This window comes from Nymphaea colorata, chromosome 10 (genome assembly GCF_008831285.2).
Source record: "Nymphaea colorata isolate Beijing-Zhang1983 chromosome 10, ASM883128v2, whole genome shotgun sequence".
In the NCBI taxonomy this organism is placed as follows: Eukaryota; Viridiplantae; Streptophyta; class Magnoliopsida; order Nymphaeales; family Nymphaeaceae; genus Nymphaea; species Nymphaea colorata.
Window position 1 is genome coordinate 12049811 of NC_045147.1, and position 19592 is coordinate 12069402.

Sequence of the window (19592 nt, forward strand, 5' to 3'; positions counted from 1 at the left end):
TTGGATATGTCGTAGATGAGAAGAAGATGAATCCAACGGTACCAAGAACTCCTTCAGACTCTCGACGGATCGTCGAAAAACGGCCGTTGATCAGACAGGTCTGTAGCTAGTCGCGGCCGAACGGCGGCGGCGATACAGTTCTATTTCACCGCAGATTTGGATACCCAAATGAATTCCGATCTTAATGAAATTTTTACAAATGATAACTGACCTCAATAAAATTTCAACGGCGTATTATACGCGATAAAACTCCCAGAGAATCGTCAGATCCAGATCGAAGAACAGCAACCCATCGCTGGAAATGACAGAAACACGACAACAAAGAATGTTCTGTTTCTCGTACGATTTGACTGACCAAATGAATACCAAATGCCATTAAATTTGGCTATATTGTAGAGGACGTTGAGACGATTCCAACGGTATATGGCTCATCCTCTAACACCTGGTAGATCTTCAGATATGGCTATTTGAACAGGCGGATATTTATGGAATTCCGCCTGCGTACGCGCAACCGATAACGAGTTTTCTCCCGTGAACGACCCAAGGCAAAATACCGAGGAGATCTCAAATCTTCCTCGTTTTTGGGTCTCTTTGAAGGTCGACCTTGCTTGAATGGTGAACCAATTTTCGCAGCCTTCCCTATTGACGATTCGGCTTCTAAATCTCCGTGTGATTGAGGAGGAGTGCACTAAGATCCTCATAGCTTGCTGGTTGAGGATTGCAAAACGTGAGATGAAGAAGACAAGGAGCTGCCCGTGAGCTTCACCTTGAGATCTTCCGCCGTAGCTCCTTCGACCATGGGGAGAAAGGAGTTTCGAAGAGAGAAGAAGTTGAGAAAGAGAAGGCCGTAAGGTTGAAGGAGAACACAACCAGTCGTTGCTGATAATGGAGGTTGGAAGAATCCTTCGGCCGTCACCGAGAAGACGATCAAGATGGGGGGAGAGGAGAAGGATAAGTCCCAGCGGGGGAAGATTGAGAAAGTCACGAACTCAATTCTTCATTATCGAAAAGCATTTCAGAAACCCTAATTACAAAGCTTATATACATCAAGTGTCTCGGTTCTAACTCTAACTCGAGATAAATCAAAAGCAAATACGAGTCTAAGTGTCTCAAACCGAGACGGTACAAAAGTAACTAGATCCAAAAACTAAACGCAAATGGGCGCATAGATCCAAACTCATTTCGCCAGCTCCAATGTGTCCTGGACTTGTAGGTCCGAGTATAACTTGCCTAGGTCCGTCCTAGGCTGCTCCGTAGCTTGGTTGAGGTCTCGACGCTCTGTTTTGATCTTGCCTAAACCAGGTCCTGGTTTACTGCCCTGATCCCTGTCTATCTCTGAACTCGGTCCAATCCATGGTTCACCCTTTTCGACCTTAGTTGCTCTGCCCACTCCTCCCACTGCAGCCATATAAGTAATGCCCGAAGGGTCTACAAGTGTTGAACCCTAAACCATGCCAAGGTTAACCTCACAAGATAAAGAGGGTGTAGGCTTGTCAGATGCTAATCGATGTGCCCAGCTACACCCTATGCCGCTAGTTAGGTTTGTGCAAGGACCCTCGGCCACGCTGCCGGCTGGCCTCAAAGGTGTCAAATTTAGGCACGTATCAGCTTCGTTTCATTTTTTCAAATTACTTTTCAGATCACTCTTAATGAAAGTGAAACTATATGAAACGTGAAAAACTTTGCAATGTTGGTAGGAGTTTTTATTTTTGAAAATAAAGTCGTTTGTTATTTAAATAGGTTTTGGTAGGAGTAAATATTTTACTTAATGATAAAATTTCATAAGACTGGAAAATTAGTTTTGTAAATCTTTGTTTTTTTGCTAGACTTTAGCTTTTTTCATGATTTTCGTATTTGATGTCTAAACTTTCAAAAATTCAGTTAATCTGAAAATAATTTATAGTTACAAATGGATATGAAAAGTAATGTGTATTTTTGTTGGTATTTTTAGTTTATGAAAATAACATGCCAACTATCACGAGTGGAGAATATAAAAAAGTATAATATCGAAAATTCTCCTAATTTGTTGTTTAAGCTTCTCTTGGATCCACACATTGAGTCAAACATGAAGAAAAACGTCTGCTACTGTTAGAAACATCCCTCAAACTTAGCTATATCTGTTAGGGCTCGTTTGATGGGCGGGTGAAATCTTGTGAGGAGGGGGAAATCTGTACGGGCGGGTGAAATCTTGTGAGGAGGGGGAAATCTGTACGGGCGGGTGAAATTTCACCCACCCGATTGAAAACCCAGCAAACGGAGAGAAATTTCACCCGTTTAACGCAAAAGGGAGCAGGTGAAATTTCACTTGCTCGAGTTTGTTGTTTCAGGCGCTTATTTCATCCCGCTCGACTTCCCTCCCCATTTCCTCCTCCCTCCTGCCTTCTCACCGTCGCACCAGAGACCTCATCACTCTCACCATCGCTGCTGCGCCGTCGCCTCTCCGCTCCTCCGCCAGTAAACTTTCTCCCTTTCTTCTTTGGCTTCTCACCGGCAGGGAAGAGAGACGCAGAGACAGGGCAGCGTCCGCCGCTGCTAGAGTTGTCGCTCCTTCCCCTCTAATACTGCCCCATGAGTCTCTCGATATCTCTCTCGCTTCTCCTCGGACAGAGATTTGGGCGTTTGATTTGCTGCCCTGTCTCTGCATCCCTCTTTGCAGAGTTTACTACCATTGTAGGAAAGACTATGCACCGCATCTTCTGCGCCCAACCTTTCACTCGCATATCTGTTCTGCAGCCTTTTATCGCCACCACGATCGAGCAAGCCAGCCATATCTCTAACCTTCCTTCATTGCCAGGGTCAAGCAGTAGTGACATCTGCGAGGTAAATTCCTCTCTCTCTCGCGTCAGGGCAAACTTCTGAACCTGTTACACTTCATTACTAAAAAGTTTAATAATGTATTAATGATTGTCGAAAACTTTTGAGCTTAATCATGTATTAATGATTATTATCAGAAACTTTGAGGGTTGATAAGAAAGTTGACTAAATGGTTAGTGGTCTTGCTTCCTACCCTTTTTAGAACAAATCGAATCTGCTTGAAGATGGGTAGGGATCCGATAAACTAGAAGCCCCAACTCGATGTTTAAAATGAACGAATCTAGTTTTAATATTTGGCATCATGTCAGGTTTAACACTCATACCTGAGGTCTCATAGGCACAGACACAAGGATGCACAAGTGAGTTGGTTAAATGATTAATTATCCAAGTTTATAGTCTTTCTAATGTAGGAATACAAGTTACTATGTGATGGATTGAGACTATCTATACTATGAGCCCTGTGGTGGTTGTTACAATAAACATAAAAAACCATGAGGTGAAGAAGGTGGGTCTTTGCCCAACTGGCCACTGATCATGGAGAGTTGAAGAGGGAGATCCAATTTTCTAGATTCAGATTTGAATATCTTAAACCACACAAGAAAAAGAGTAGGATCTCAATGCATCACAACTTTAACGGATCACGAACACTTGTTACAAAAAATCCCCTTTGAAGACATTTGATTACCACTCATCTAATTGGAACCTATGATTAAGATATGAGACACACGAATTAGAGATCAGATTCAAATTCTTCTATCTCATATCAGGTTTGTCAACATAAAATAATCAATTTAACCTATGATCTTGATGCACCGAATTAAAGATAAGATTCAAATTCTTCCATCTCATATCAAGTTTGCCAATATAAAATAATCAATTTTAACCTAAGATCTTTAGCTTGATGCACCACCATATATTAATTGGAAAACATAAATTTTTATCATGATTATGCAAAAACGATCTCAAGACTAGTCTCAGCTTAGCCACTAGATTAAACTAGTGTTTGAATGTTAGTAAAAGAAGAAGGGTAAAAAATGCTGGGTAAATTACCTTAAGTATATTTTGGGACGGCCATTCTTCAGCCGACGAGGATCTTGGACCCCAACTAGGGGTGAGAGGACAATAGCTTTGAATGGCATATAAATATTGGTTTGTTCTCGGGTCGTCAAGAATTCTTGGAGCAATAAAAGATTTTCCTTAAAAGGACTTAAAGCTAGACTACGATGATTCGATACCCAAGTCGGCCCGCTACCACAAAAAACCAAAAATTTCATTGAAACCCATCGACAGCAGATGCTTTTGTATCTTATATGAATGGTTTGATGATCCAGTATGCATGATTCACGATCAATTGAGTTCGAATTTAAGTGCGAGTGTGAGAAGAGAGAGAGAGAGAGAGAGTTGCTTCGTACATTTCATGTTGTATGTACTTCCGAATTGCTATAATAATTTCATCTCCTCATTTCTTGAGCGAATTAAATCATAGGGTATGGGGGCTTAAAACTGGACTGCCTTAAACTTCTTCTAAAAAACAGTAGCAAAATTTCCTAAACACAAAAAGCAGATATTTAAGACACCAACATCATTTTTTGTCAAAATGATTGTTAAATCAGTAAAATTTTACTTTTTCCTTTATAAGAATTGACCTGAAAAAGAAAATAACTACGTGGATACATATAAGGTTCCGTTAGCTTTTAAGAATTAATGAAGAAAAAAGTCATTCACCAAACTAATTAGATTAGGGAAATTAACTAAATTGAGTATAGTTGACCTACTGATTATTGGGATGGCTTGTATAAATTGGTTTTACTTGAGAGCGTTTTAGGTCCTTCATTAAACTAATACCTAAGAGGATTTTAGTTCTTTTATCACACTAACATCACTGTCTTGCAAAACATGGATTCGCACAAACGATTTTAAACAAATGACATAGAAAATAAAAACCTATGCAAGCTTTTCAATAATCTAGGTTCCAACATGGTATTTAACCACAATTGATCAGACATAACTAAGCCAAGATTTTCTATGGCTCATCAAGTTACATGCAAGTAAAGGCTTTGAAGATGTGGACATGACCGTGTACCTGTCCAATGACAATGTGTTCTCCATGCTCTAACAGTAAATATAATAGAACATCATCTATGTATTTCCATTTCTTGATAATGATGAGTAACTCGTGACACTTCACATATAAGAGCAGAAAAGATATCAAAAGAATATGTTGATACCCGAAAACATAGAATATTTTCACTTTATGCATGATTTTGGACGTACAGAAAACATCCGAAAATGCAGCTTGGCATGACAATATAGCCATAGACAAACTCACTTTTATTTGTTTCGATACCAACCATACAACAACTTTGACCTCCTTCAATTCAACTTGAAGGGACAAATTCCTTTGCGAGGTGGCTAGAGGTCTTTGTCCCAGAATTATTAAACTGGTGATTACAAACGAGATAAGAAATATAATTTGCTACAAAGGAATCAGGGGAATACCTCAATAGGCAAAAAAATTATTCAAAAAAAGAAAAAGAAAAAAAAGAAAGACTTGATCTGATGGCTTACCTTTTCACTGGCAAGACTAATGATGAATGATATAATGATCAATAGTCCCTGGGTGCACAAGACATAGCTTTCTGCTGTAACTGGTTAATACATTATATATAATACAATGCAGTAATTGATAGTGAAAAACAGAAAAAAGGCTTCAGCTTAGGAATCTACCTGACAACATGTTGATCAACGGGAGTACCATTGCTTGAAAAAAATATATATAGGACATTGAAGAGTTTGTTAACTAAAGGAAAATTAGGAAAGGATGATGATTTATGTGGATTAAGATGAAACACTGTTGAACAGAAAAAAGGAATGCAATATTATGATGGAAGACATCAATTTGAGGAACAAAAAAATGTAATGGTTGATTTCTTCAACCAATCAAGCAAGCATATTCTTTGGAATACAGTGGTTTATGTGGCCATGTTTGACTTCGCGGTATTAAAATGATATTTACCACATCTTGTATGATGGCTTAGAAACGTTTGCCAAACCTATTTAGGTGGAACTCTAACAGCCACGTTTCTTTCTTTTTCTCAAAAACTTTAACCTGTTTAGATGAAACTTTAATGCTAAAACAAAGATATTAGGACTTAGCAAAAACACTTCGGATTAATGTTCCATTTTTGCTTTGCCATGCTATTTTCCTAAATTTTTGAGTCTTAGTTCCACTTCCATAAGTGGAATACTATGCATTCAAACGTGGCCTGAGTGAATTTGAATGTTTATGGAATATTAGATTTCATAGAATTCCTTGTTTTTGCATTATGAGCCTTCTCAGAAAGAGTTAGACACGTTGAAGCTAGTGGCAGAGCCAGCAAAATCGGCTGGAGGGGCAATTGTTTAAACAAACTCAAATCTGATGGGGCACTTTATATATATATATATATATATATATATATATATATATATATATAAGAATAAATATTTAAGATTTTTATTTAAAAATGAAAAACTTTTAAGAGGCTGGTGTGGGCAGTTGCCCACACCAGCTACAATGTGGCTATGCCACTGGATGAAGGAGAGGGGGAGAGGGTGATTTTTTGGTATTTTGAAAAGAACTGACATATTCCATGCAACGCACGACTCTTCGGCAATTTAGACTAAAAGCTAGGCGGTGATCTATTGGAAGTGAGAAGTTGAGCAGTGCTTTTGTCTTTCTTTTCTCAATTTACTTTCCAGATCACTCTTAATTAAAGTGAAGCAACATGAAAGGTGAAAATTATTATTCCTAATTTGTAGTTGCGCTTAGAGTTTCTATTTCTGAGAATAAATTCGTTTATTATTTAAGAAGATTTTGGCAGGAGTAGGCATTTTACTTAAAATTCAACTTCTTTTGGTTCCACACATTGAGTCAAACATGAGGAAAAATGTCTGCCAGAAACATTCCTCCAAACCTAACGATATGTTTTAGACATCCTTGTCTTTTGCCTTGAATACGTGCCACACTTCCACAACATTATGAAAAAGTTTAATCATGTATTAAAGTTTATTGAAAACATTTGAGGGAAATAGTTAGTTCTAGTGCTTCTTACCCTTTTTAGAACAAGAATCAAAGCTGTTTGAAGATGGGTAAAGATTTGCTACTAGAAGCCTCATGTCAATATCAAGGTGAATCTAGTTTTAGTATTCGACATCACGACAGGTTTAACACTTGTACCTAAAGTCTCTCATGCACATAAAGGATGTATTAGCTGGTTATATGCACAGGCCTGTGCACAATGCAAACATGCGCAAGTCCATGTGGATGACATGTACTCAAAGAGTGCACTCGGGACCCAATAAAAGTGAGTCAAAGAGACGGATGTAATGCACAGAGGGTTGTGCACACACGTGCCCGTAACCATGTCCCACGTATAAGTAAGTTGGTTAAATGATTAATTATCGGAGTTTCTTGTCTTTCTAAAGTAGAAAACAAAGTTCCTATGGGGTGACTTGAGATTGTCTAACCGATGAACCCAAAGACAGTATGGGGTTTGTTACAGTAAACATGCAAAACCATGACAAAGTTCATATGGGGTGACTTGAGATTATCTAAACGTTGAACCCATAGACAGTATGGGGTTTGTTACAGTAAACATGCAAAACCATGAGGTGATGAAGATGGGTCTTTGCCTAACTAGCTACTGACCGTAGAGACTTGACAAGGGAGATCCAATTTTCTAGATTCAGATTTGAATATCTTAAATCATACAAGAATATGACCAGGATCTCACTGCATCAGATCTTTATCGAATCTTGAAGACTTGTTGAACAACATCATACTCTCTCGGAGTCTATTCAATGATAGAACTGGTTAGACCTAACCAATGGGTCCAAATTTTACTATATAAGTTCAGGGTACAAATCTCAATAGTGGACAGGTTTGATTGCTGGATGGTTGAGACCACTGCAAGAATATTGACGTTCAGTGGCATTCAAGAAGCATCACTAAACTAAAAGTATTAGTGTGCAGTAAAAAATGCTGCTGAAAGTAGAGTGGGTGTTTCCCTTGAGTGGTATCACTTGCATATGCCATAAATGCAAACCTTTTATCGCAAAGACTATGTGCTACTAAAAGCATTCAGTGACACTCAAAAAGTGTCCCTGTAGATTTTTTATGGCATCCATAGTAGCAATCCCGTGAATGGTCTTTTTAGGTTAAGGGAAAAACTAATGCATGTTGATACAAATGAGATTTAAGGCGTTCATTTGCTTAATTATAGTTCATCAAATGAATGGATCTTAACGAATATATATTTCAGGAAAAGGAGGGATCTTCTGCCAAACCTTTTCTTTTCCTTTTCTCTAACTCCTAATACCAAAATCCACTCGTTAATCCTCCCTTCAATTGTGACTGTGGGTCGCCATAGGTCTTGATAATCGTGGTCTCCGTTACCTAAACGCCTAAGTTGCAGTCAACATTGGCAATTCAAACCCTCCACGCTTGAAAAGGTGTTTCTTCAAAGGCACGGATGCCTTCCTGCGCCATTAAAAGTGAAGAGGGCATTTGGTGTAGTGGACAAAGAGACGGAAGGTGGACCAAGGGAATCCCGTGGATTTCCCAAAGTTTCCAACACCAAACCATAATTGATAGAACTTTCCGATATATACAAATATGTGACAAAGATGGATACAGATCGTAATTAGTTTAATATTTCGTCCAGATGCCTGAACATCGACTTTGCTTAGTTCATTAACTCATTTATTGCACTCGGCATCATTATCAACGCATGAGGCACGAACTGGCCCACTGAGTCAGCTTTCTGCTGATCGTATGAGGCAGAAAGTAAAGGGTGAGAAAGAGAGAGAGAGATCTTAAAGTTGAAGTTCTAAGAACGCCATTATTCAATTTCATATATACATATATATATATACATATATATATATATATATATATATATATATGTCATAAAGTTAAAGTATCAAGAAAGCCATTGATTCAATCTCATATAGGTCGTTTAGAAGCACAACTACTTTGTATATATTTATGTCATAAAGTTAAAGTAACAAGAAAGCCATTGATTCAATCTCATATAGGTCGTTTAGAAGCACAACTACTTTGTCAGTGTATCATGAATTTGCCGTAAATATATATATTTGTTGCTGTTTACAACCCGACCTAACCTCAGGCTTTCTTATAGAACAAAGGAAGTATCCTATTGCATTCAAATCATATATGAGATCATGGTTACACCTGGGAGGTTTATAAGATACGGTTGTAAACAAACCACAGTGCTAGAAGAAACCTTCACAGTAGTTTATTGAAGTCCAGAGACAGCCCGACCATGAGGGAAGATGATTGTGTGATCGTCATTAAATTAATTCACTGACATATGCTGTTCATATCTAATGGGTGTACATTTCAGTCACAGAAGGAGTTACCCATGCTCCATTCATTAATGACGCTCATTGGTGGTTTTTTGAATGAACCATTGAATATTTTTCCATGTTTATGGCTCTAAAATAGAAGCATGACAACCTGACAAACAAACTCGATTGTTTACGCTGACCAGAAAAATTTGAGCACAGTTTTGATTGGCATGTCAAGAATCAAAAATTAACCGTAGAAGCATCATCGAAAGCATCAGCTTCTCAGACGCCATGGCAGGGTTGTATGCTTGAAAAGAGAGAAGAAGCCATCTCTAGCGATTTTTCAGCTCTAGTGTTTCACTAGGGATTCTTGTACTGCATCCAATTAAGTACTTAGCTTAAGCAGTCTGCTTTAAACAAGGAAAGAACAAAGTTTCACTACGATCATACATTCATATTTTATCTCTAGTATTCTCCCGTGAATAAGACTATTGAGCCTCAAAGAAGCCGATGAACTGCGCGGACATGAAGGCCCTGATCAATGTGAAGGGTCAGCATGGTTTTGTAAGTCACCTCTTTAGATGGGTCCTTTAGATTGAATCTAAAGAAAACGGTAAGCAATGCAGCTACTATCTTCATCTGCCGATACGCGAAATCTTTACCCAAGCACGTCCGTGGACCAGCCTGTGACAGTGAATGAAAAAAATTTTGAGATTTTCTTTCTTCTAACCTGACAAGGATCTTGACATAATGTCAGTTATTATGTGTATAAATGATGAAGCAAAACATTTGAGTGCTAACATGCGTGCCATATATGATTGTATAAAGAGCTCTACTTACATGGAATGCTGGAAATTTGAAAGGGGATTCTGGTCGGAAAACTCCATCGTGGAGCCATCTCCCTGGCCTGAAATCCTCCGCATCGTCGCCCCAGATATACTTCATCCTGCCCATCGCATAAGTTACATGGTTGACTCCATCACCTTTCTTCACTTTGAATCCATCAGGGAGGATGTCATCCTTGCATGCACTCTGTCTATCCTGGGAAAACCCAATTAAGATGCATATTTATCTGGTTTGAGTGGCTGAAAGAAATCAATATCAAGTTTAAAGCGAACGGCCAGCAGGACAGTGACTTTCCCTATTACAGAAAAAGAAAAAGACACTCCTACAATTTCAGAAACAAGAAGGGCCCGTCTTTGAAAGTTATTCTTCAGAAGATGGCCAAATGCCTATAACTATCTTAGAGATTTCATACAACGAGCTTCACACATGGAACTCTTGTCGTGTGTATGTCGTGGCCTTTCATAGACATTGACAGTTTCACCGTGGTCTGTCTTGCTAAAATTACTACTCTTTCTTGCACTAAATGTCATCACAAGTGAAAAAAGCTGCAAATTGAAAGGTAGGGTTATTTTATTTGAGTGATGCCATGTTTCAATGTGCTTTTGTCATTGGTGATCAAGTTAATGACTTGAAGTACATGTTACTCCTAAAATCTGGAAAGGGGGAATGGAAAAAGCACTGACATACACTCTGAATGACAAAACACCGTCATCAAATTTACGTGTATGTGCAGGTGGGTGCAAAAATGAGCAGAGTTTATAAATTATGTTATTCGCTTAACTAGGATGTATTTAACCAAAATGTCTTTAGTCAGATAAGAGTGTCAAAGCAGAGGAATTATAATGCTTACAATGGGGACTGCAGGATACAATCTCAAGGTTTCACTCAAAGCAGCATGAAGATACTGCAGCTTTTCTAATGCGCCTTCTGTAAGTTTTTCGACAAACTGTGTAAACTGTCCTTTTTCACAAGAGCCAACAGTCTCCTTGACCTCCTGTGCAATCTTCTCTTGTATAAGCGGATGCTTGCAGAGCAAATATGTGAACCATGAAAGCGTGCCCGCAGTGGTATCTTTCCCGGCAAACATGAAGTTCAAAATGATATCCCTCAAGTAACGATCGTTCATGGTCTCCGGATTCTTCTTACTTTCCAAAAGGAACCTTGACAGAATATCTTCCTTCACCTATTATTATTTTTAAAACCCAGCAAATCATGTCTCCGCATTTAAAAACTTACACTTCCAAAAGAAAGGTCCAAAAGGTTGATGCTTGCATATGAACTTTGATGGCACGAGTACTTCTTCCGTCTAGAACTGATGATTTTGTTGATGAACTCATCAATCACTCCAATATTTTTCCTGAGTGTTGCTTCTGTACCAACATTAAGAAATCTCTTGACCTTCCAGAATAAGTAAACGTAACGGTGAAATGTCAAAGCGTTCGCTTCATCAAAAGCCTTGGCGAATGTAGTCGCTTCCTCGTTAGATCCATCCAAAATATTCAATTTCACCCCAAATCCAACTTCGAATATGGAGTCCAAGGAATATTTAGTGAATAATTCCTGCATTGGACACAGAGATACGTACATGAAAGCAATCACACTCCTGACGTAATACTTGTTCTGCACAGTTAACAGAAACAGTAACAAAAAGATAATGACGCTCGCGAGTTATGACCACAGGCATCGGTAGATCTAGCTTTTGATCAACTTGATAAGCTTTCTCGTTCTACATCAATCTGAGCAACTCAGACATTGAATTTGGCACAGAAACCCACAAAAGAAAAGAAAAACGATAATTCAAGACTGAGAAGCATGGTCGTCTTGCCATGGAACCAGAAGATGCAGCCCACCAATCTGGTTACTGGACGTTTTCATTTTTCTGTAGAACAGAGAAACAACTTTACTGGGAGCTATTGTATTTTTTTTGAGAGCAGAGAAACTACTTCAGCGGTGGGAAACCAGGTGAAACTAGTTACTTTAACCTGTTGCTCACCATGGGCTTTCTGAGATGGTAGAGTACCGAGCGGGTAGAAGAACTAGATAAAAGCTCCTTGAACTCATTAATCTTTCACCTCTGCAACTGTACTGGTCACTTGCCCGAAAAGGGCCTCAGAGTTGTTGGAGCCTTATGATCAGCCTTATTCTTCCAACCAGCGCTCGTCACCAATTCAGATGTTTCTGAAGGAAGTCTTTCTAACTCCCACACCAAACAACACTACAAAAGGGCACGTTAAAATAAAACTTGAAAAGACCTCAACACTTTCATTCTTTTTCTCACACCTTGGATTACACGCATGGAACTAGTATTTATAGAACAAAAGAAAAAACTACCCACTAATGCCACTTGCCAAAAAGCAGCCCCATTTTGTGGACACATAACCACTAATTCCTATTTTTATGGCTAAAGAAAAGAAACTAAAAAAAACCACCACATGTTTACACGATCTCTACTTCCACATATTGCTCACACGTTCACATTAACTAACATTTCTCCCCCTTAATGTGAAAAATCTTGTACTCCAATCGCTTCTCGAAAATTGAAAAACTTTGATGGTGGTAGTGCTTTTGTAAAACCATCCGCAACTTGCTCTTTTGTGAAACATTGCTTCAACTCAATTTCTTCTTTCTCAATCACGTCTCTAATAAAGTGATAACGTAACTCTATATGTTTAATCCTTCCGTGAAATGATGGATTTTTTGCCATGGAAATAGTAGATTTGTTATCACAGTATAACTGAGTTGGATTCTCTTGCTTCAATTGAAGATCTTCTAAAATACGTCTCATCCATATCGCTTGACATGCAGCAGCAGTAGCAGCAATATACTCAGCTTCCGAAGATGATAAGGCTGTTGAACTTTGTTTCTTTGAGCACCACGACACAGCACTTGAACCAAATCCAAATACAAAACCACTTGTACTTTTTCGATCATCAACAGAACCTGCCCAATCACTATCAGTATATCCAAGTAAACCAAAGTTAGTCACAGGTTTATAAAAAATTCCATAGTTGAGTGTAGATTGAATGTAACGAAGAATTCTTTTTGCTGCACCAAGATGTTGCACTGAAGGATCTTGCATGAACCTTGATATCAAACTCACTGAAAACACAATGTCAGGTCTGGTATGTGTCAAGTACATCAATGCACCGACCATGCTTCTGAAATATTTTTCATTTACTTTTACCATTCCATCATCTGCATTCAGCTTTTCGTTGGTGTTCATGGGAGTTGCACAACCATTACAATTCATCATTTTAAACTTTTTCAGAGTATCTAATGCATATTTTTCTTGCCATATAAAGTTTCCTTCATCACTTTGTACTACTTGAAGACCAAGAAAGTAATGCAACAATCCCAAATCAGACATTTCAAACTCCCTCATCATACAATTTTTAAATTCTGCAATAAGACTAGAAGAAGTGCCAGTATAGATAATGTCATCCACATAAACACTTACAATAAGTAAATGATTTTCACTCACTTTGACATAAAGAGTTGGCTCACTATCACTTCTTTGAAAGCCATTTTGATGAAGAAATTTATCAAGACGACTATACCAAGCACGAGGAGCTTGTTTAAGTCCGTATAATGCCTTTTTAAGTTTATAAACCTTGTCTTCTTTTCCTTTAATTTTAAATCCAGGTGGTTGATCAACATACACTTCTTCATTCAAATAGCCATTTAGGAAAGCAGACTTGACATCAAACTGAAAAACTTTCCATTTAAATTGAGCAGCAATAAAAAGAACCATTCTTACTGTCTCAAATCTTGCAACAGGTGAAAACGTCTCAGTAAAATCAATTCCATATACTTGCACAAAACCTCTAGCAACCAGCCTTGCTTTATATTTTTTCACGTTACCTTGAGCATCATACTTCACCTTATAGACCCATTTTACTCCAATTGGTTCCTTTCCCGACGGCAACTTAGAGAGCTCCCATGTGTCATTCTTTTCTATGGTTTGTATTTCCTCTTCCATAGCATTCATCCAATTTTTGTCTACACATGCTTCATCAAAAGTTGAAGGTTCTATAACACCAAAAGCGAATGCACACTTATAAATGTCATTTAAGGATCGTACCTTTCTTGGAGGAGTTTCTTCAGAAATGGATTCAATACCTTCATTGATCGTCTCCTTCAAGGCTTCATCTTTCTCCCTTGGTTCTTCGTCAATATGACTTGGATTCACTTCTTCCCCGTCAACTTGGAGTTTCATGGTTTCATTCTTAACCCAATCCCAGCAAGCTTTTCATCAAATATAATGTCTCTTCTTATAATCATCTTCTTAGTGATAGGATTATAAAGACGATAACCCTTAGTTTCACTACTATAACCAATGAAAATGCATTTTTCACTCTTCTTATCCAACTTGCTTCTTTCATTAGGATCAATTAATGCATATGCAACACATCCAAAGACTTTTAACATACTTACATTTGGTTTGCGATTCCACCATGCTTCGAATGGAGTTTTGTTTCTGACTGCCTTTGTTGGAGAAATGTTGAGAAGATATACTGCCGTATGGATTGCTTCAGCCCAAAATTCACTTGGTAATTGTTTTTCATTTAACATGCTGTGTGCCATTTCCACCACTGTCCGATTTTTCCTTTCGGCCACACCATTTTGTTGTGGGGTCTTCCTTACTGTAAACTGTCTACGAATGCCATGATTTTTACAAAATAAACCAAATTCGTCAGACAAAAATTCTCCCCCTCTATCCGTACGTAGTATATTTATTACATTTCCACTTTCTTTTTCTGCAAACACTTTAAACTCTTTAAATTTATCCATTGCATCAGATTTGTGACTGAGAAAATATACCCAACTCATTCTAGTGTAATCATCAGTAAATAGCAAAAAATACTTGCTACCATTTAATGAAGAAGTTTTCATTGGACCGCATATGTCAACATGAACTAATTGAAGCGGTATTTTAGCTCTTCATGATTTTTCAACTTGAAATGGTAATTTATGTTGTTTACCATAAATACACCATTCAGATACATCATCATGACAATCAATAGATGGTAGTCCATATACCATACATTTTTGATGTAAGAGCTTCAATCCATTAAAATGAAGATGTCCATATCTCACGTGCCATAGCTTGGAATCATCAATTTTTGTCATAAAAGCATTTGTCTCAAGAGGAAACATTTTATTTCGAACCATATTTACTTTCGCAAGAACTACACCACTTTTATTTTTAATTTCACAAGCATCATTTTCAAATAAAAGTGTGTACCCTTTTTGAACCAATTGCCCAACACTAAGCAAATTTTGAGCCAACCCGGGAACGTAATACACATCATTAATAAATTTTTCCATACCTGTTTCTGATTTGATGATAGCAGTTCCTTTGCCCTTCACACTTATTCTATTATTGTCTCCAAGCCACACATCCAATTGTATAGTCTCATCAATGTCTTTGAAAAAACTCTTGTTACCAGTCATATGATTACTGCAGCCGCTATCTACAAACCAAACTTCACTCTTGCAACTGTTAGCATCCATAGTTGTAAGAAATAAATTCTCATTTTCTTCTACAAAACTAGCTTGTTGTTTTGCCTTTTCAAAACATTTAGCTTCTATATGACCAAACTTCTTGCAAAAGTTACATTGTTTTCCTCTAAAGTACTGATTTTGATTACCTTTCCCTGTTGTGTCATGGGTTTTATGAAAATTTTCATGGAATCTTCCACGTCCTCTACCATAACCACGAGTGACTCCTCTATAGCCTCCTCGTCCTTGACTCCTTCCTTCATTTCTTTGATCATAGCTTCCATTCTTCTCTTTTGAAAACTCTATCTTTGTTTGGAAAACTTGCTCTATTCCTTTTTCTGTTGACCTATTCATACGTTGCTCATGTGCTAAAAGAGACCCCATTAGTTCATCAATAGAATAAATAGACAAATCTTTGGATTCTTCTATTGCAGTGACAACATGATCAAATTTAGAAGGAAGACTTCTTAACACCTTTTCAACCACCTTTTGCTCGGTTATGGCTTCACCGAAACTCTTCATTTGATTTACAATAGTAGAGAGTCTAGAAAAATAATTTTGAACGGACTCACCAGTTTTCATGCAAAATGTTTCAAACTCTCTCCTTAAGATTTGGAGCTTAACTGTAGTAATCTTCTTATCTCCATGAAATTTTTGTTTGAGGAATAGCCACGCTTCACTTGACTTCTCTGCACCAGCAATAGTTGGGAAGACAGTCTCTGATACAGCCTGCTGCAATACTGAGAGTGCCTTTGCATCTTTCTTCCGAAATTCCTTAACATCAATTTTCTCTATTGACTTTCCTGCTGCCTTTGATACTTCAGTTTCTGCATAACCATTTTCAACTAACTCCCAAAGATCTTGTGAAATGAAGTAAGTCTTCATTTTGATATTCCAAAACTCATAGTTCTCACCATTAAAAATAGGCACTAAGGATTGGGATAAATTGAGAGTATTTGAATTAGCCATACCAGCTTTCAAAAAATAACTCTTACCAATAACACGCGATTTGGAGTTCCTTGCTTCTGCAATGCTCCAAGATACTTGAGATGCCCACGCAACCTGGCGCTCTGATACCAAGATTGAAGGAAGTCTTTCTAACTCCCACACCAAACAACACTACAAAAGGGCACGTTAAAATAAAACTTGAAAAGACCTCAACACTTTCATTCTTTTTCTCACACCTTGGATTACACGCATGGAACTAGTATTTATAGAACAAAAGAAAAAACTACCCACTAATGCCACTTGCCAAAAAGCAGCCCCATTTTGTAGACACATAACCACTAATTCCTATTTTTATGGCTAAAGAAAAGAAACTAAAAAAAACCACCACATGTTTACACGATCTCCACTTCCACATATTGCTCACACGTTCACATTAACTAACAGTTTCGGCAACTACTGTTTAACTGTGCTTTGAAATGTTAGCGTCGCCGTTAAAGAAAAATCATGGTGGTGTCGAAGCGTATGTGTCTGATATTAGAAAATTGGATGGAAAATTCAGCAACTTAAGAAGTACGTCTACTCAATCCATGCAGAAGACATGAAATCTTGTGAACAAGGTGAATACGCTCACATGCATATCCATGGGCCGATCGGCCTCTGCATTATCTGAAATCTTCAGTGCAAGAACAGCAGCGTTCCTCCAAAAAATGACGCTGCTGAAATCTCTCAGCACCTTGGTGGAGAACTCGTAGCTTGCTACTTTTCTTTGGTGACGCCATTTCTGACCATCCACTGCAAAAATACCATCTCCAAGAAGATCCTTCGTTATCTCCTGATGATACTCTCCCTGCAACAGCAATGAATTAAAGCATTTCATGGTCCACCACTGGTTGCTTATTGAGTCGCCTTCTCGACCCAATAACTTTGCCTCAAAAAGCCAGCAAGTAACAAACTAACAACCACCAAGAACAGAGCAGACGATAGAAGGTGGCCTTTGTTGGTTACCTTGTCATAGTTAGCAAAGTTCGTCTTCAGGATATACTCGATGTTCTGCGGGTCTGCAGTGTAGATTTCGCTCTGGGAGAAGGCAAGGTACCTGAATGTCTTGTCATGGGTAGCAATTTCTGCTTGGTAATCTTAGAAACTATCCAAGCATCTAAGAAAATGGAAAATAGTTCCTTTCACAGGTGGGTACGCCTTGCTGCCTAGAGATTTCCCTGTGAAGATTCTCAAAACACAAAGACACAGAAACAACAAGAGAAGGGAAGCTAAACCGCAACAGATGTAGAAGAAGATTGCCATCTCTCTCCCTCTCTCCCTGTGTCAACGAGTGTCCAAAGGGGAATCGGAGTTAGTAAGAGAGAGAGGAGATAGGGGGAAGCGGGAAGGACTGAGAACCGTTAGGTAGCCGCCATAATAGAGCGCAAACGTTCGGTGGACATGAATATAACACCACTCAATCCAACCAGTTGTTCTATCCGTCACTCAATCCAACTAGTTGCGCTATCTATAAAACTGCACCACTCAATCTAACCAGTTGCACTATCTGAAAACGAATCCAAAAGCAATGGATTGCATATGACAAATGAAAAAAAAAATGATAAGTAAAATTAAAGATAAGAGCAGGCTGCCAAAAAGTTGAAAATGTATGTGACACCAGCCGAAAATTAAAAAGAAAAACTAAAAAATCATTGACCTGTCATAAAGACACTCTTTTCAAATATGCCACCTAAAATAACACAGCCAAACCCTTAGTTTTCAAAAGAAACGTCATCTTTGGGATTTTTTAATTTCTCTTGGGAAAAAGAGAAAGTAACATGCAAAGGGACTGCTTAGACACCATACAAGGAGAGAGAGAGGACATAATAGGAGACTACGGCTTTAAGGACCATGAATTATAGATATTAATAATATCCGAAATCTATAGTGTCAAGTTACTCTGGTGAATTTTGAGGTGCAAAGTTTTCATATTCATTAATCATGATTTAATCATTGCATTTTCCAAATAAAAATTTTCAAATTCATCCCGTAAAGATCTGTTCGACTATTGTATTTCGTGATTGTGACAGGTTAATTTTATTTGATTGGTATTTCCATCATCAAACTCGAGACCTGTTGGTTGGTGATCATCTCTCTCATCTAAACTCATGTGCATGTGTTTTGCTAAGAAATAAAAAAACTGGGCTTCATTTTCCCATTTTTTATGGACTAAACACAATCCTGAGTTCATTATATGGAGAAAATCAGATCAATTGGTTTTAAGCTGGATTAAAGCCACCATCTTTGAAGTTGTTCTTGGTCAAATAGTCAGGGCTTGCTTAGTGCAAGAAGCCTGGTTTGCATTGGAAAAATTCTACGGGTCTCAATCCCTGCTCCGAGTCATGTTATTGAAAAAAAACTAATGTTTATTAAGAAAGGTAACTCAAATATGGTTTCTTACTTGCAGAAAATTAAAATTTTAGTTGACTCTCTTGATGCTTCGGCCTATCATACGCCAAATGAAGATTTAGTTCAAATTGTGCTCAATGGACTTCCATCAAATTGTGAGATGAGGGTGGTTGATCAGCACAACGAAGGAAAGGAATTTTAAAACTTTAAAATTATGTTGTAATCCCTTGCATATTTCATTCAATATCTTGTTACCATATTTTGTAATTATCTCCAGCAGTTGTAACATCTGATATTGTAAACCATATTATATATGAAGGATTACTCCTGCATGTTATCACGCAAGATGCTTTCTCCTCTTCTTGTGTTACTCTTTTCTTTTTCAACCTTCATTGTTTCAGCTCCTTGAATTTTTTACTCATGGAGACTCCAAGTATCTCTGCCCCTCATTATAAGTATTTGACAGGCAACCTATCATTAGAAAGAAGAAGAAGAAGAGATGAAAGATGAGGGAAGGAGTTGGTTAAGGTGGTGGCAGCAGTGGCTGCAGGGGGGAGTCAGGGGAGGTGACCTAAAAAAAATTTAAAAATATTTCACTTGTCTTATATAAAAATTTTAAAAAATGATATTTTGGCCTCTACCAAAATTTAGAAACTTTAATTCAGTCCCCATCATGAAAAATTTCTCACTCTAGTTGAATGGTTGTCGTCTCCATGAAGGCTGCCAATAAATAGCTTGCCTCC

General features: G+C 38.0%; 2 protein-coding genes across 2 annotated transcripts; both read right to left on the minus strand.

The window, feature by feature from the left end:
- Positions 1-9535: 9535 nt before the first annotated feature.
- LOC126410451 (cytochrome P450 704C1-like) lies at positions 9536-16585 on the minus strand. Its single transcript, XM_050080052.1, is given in 5 exon segments — positions 9536-9849; positions 10006-10206; positions 10862-11191; positions 11194-11571; positions 16509-16585. Coding segments are annotated over 4 exon segments (759 nt in total). The 5' UTR covers positions 11236-11571; positions 16509-16585; the 3' UTR covers positions 9536-9663.
- Positions 14947-17854, minus strand: LOC126410450 (retrovirus-related Pol polyprotein from transposon TNT 1-94). Its single transcript, XM_050080049.1, has 3 exons — positions 17467-17854; positions 17093-17308; positions 14947-16632 (listed from the first exon to the last, which is right to left on the minus strand). The coding sequence occupies exons 2-3, from the start codon at positions 17102-17104 to the stop codon at positions 14953-14955; spliced, it is 1692 nt and encodes a 563-aa protein (XP_049936006.1). The 5' UTR covers positions 17105-17308; positions 17467-17854; the 3' UTR covers positions 14947-14952.
- Between the last annotated feature and the right edge of the window lie 1738 nt (positions 17855-19592).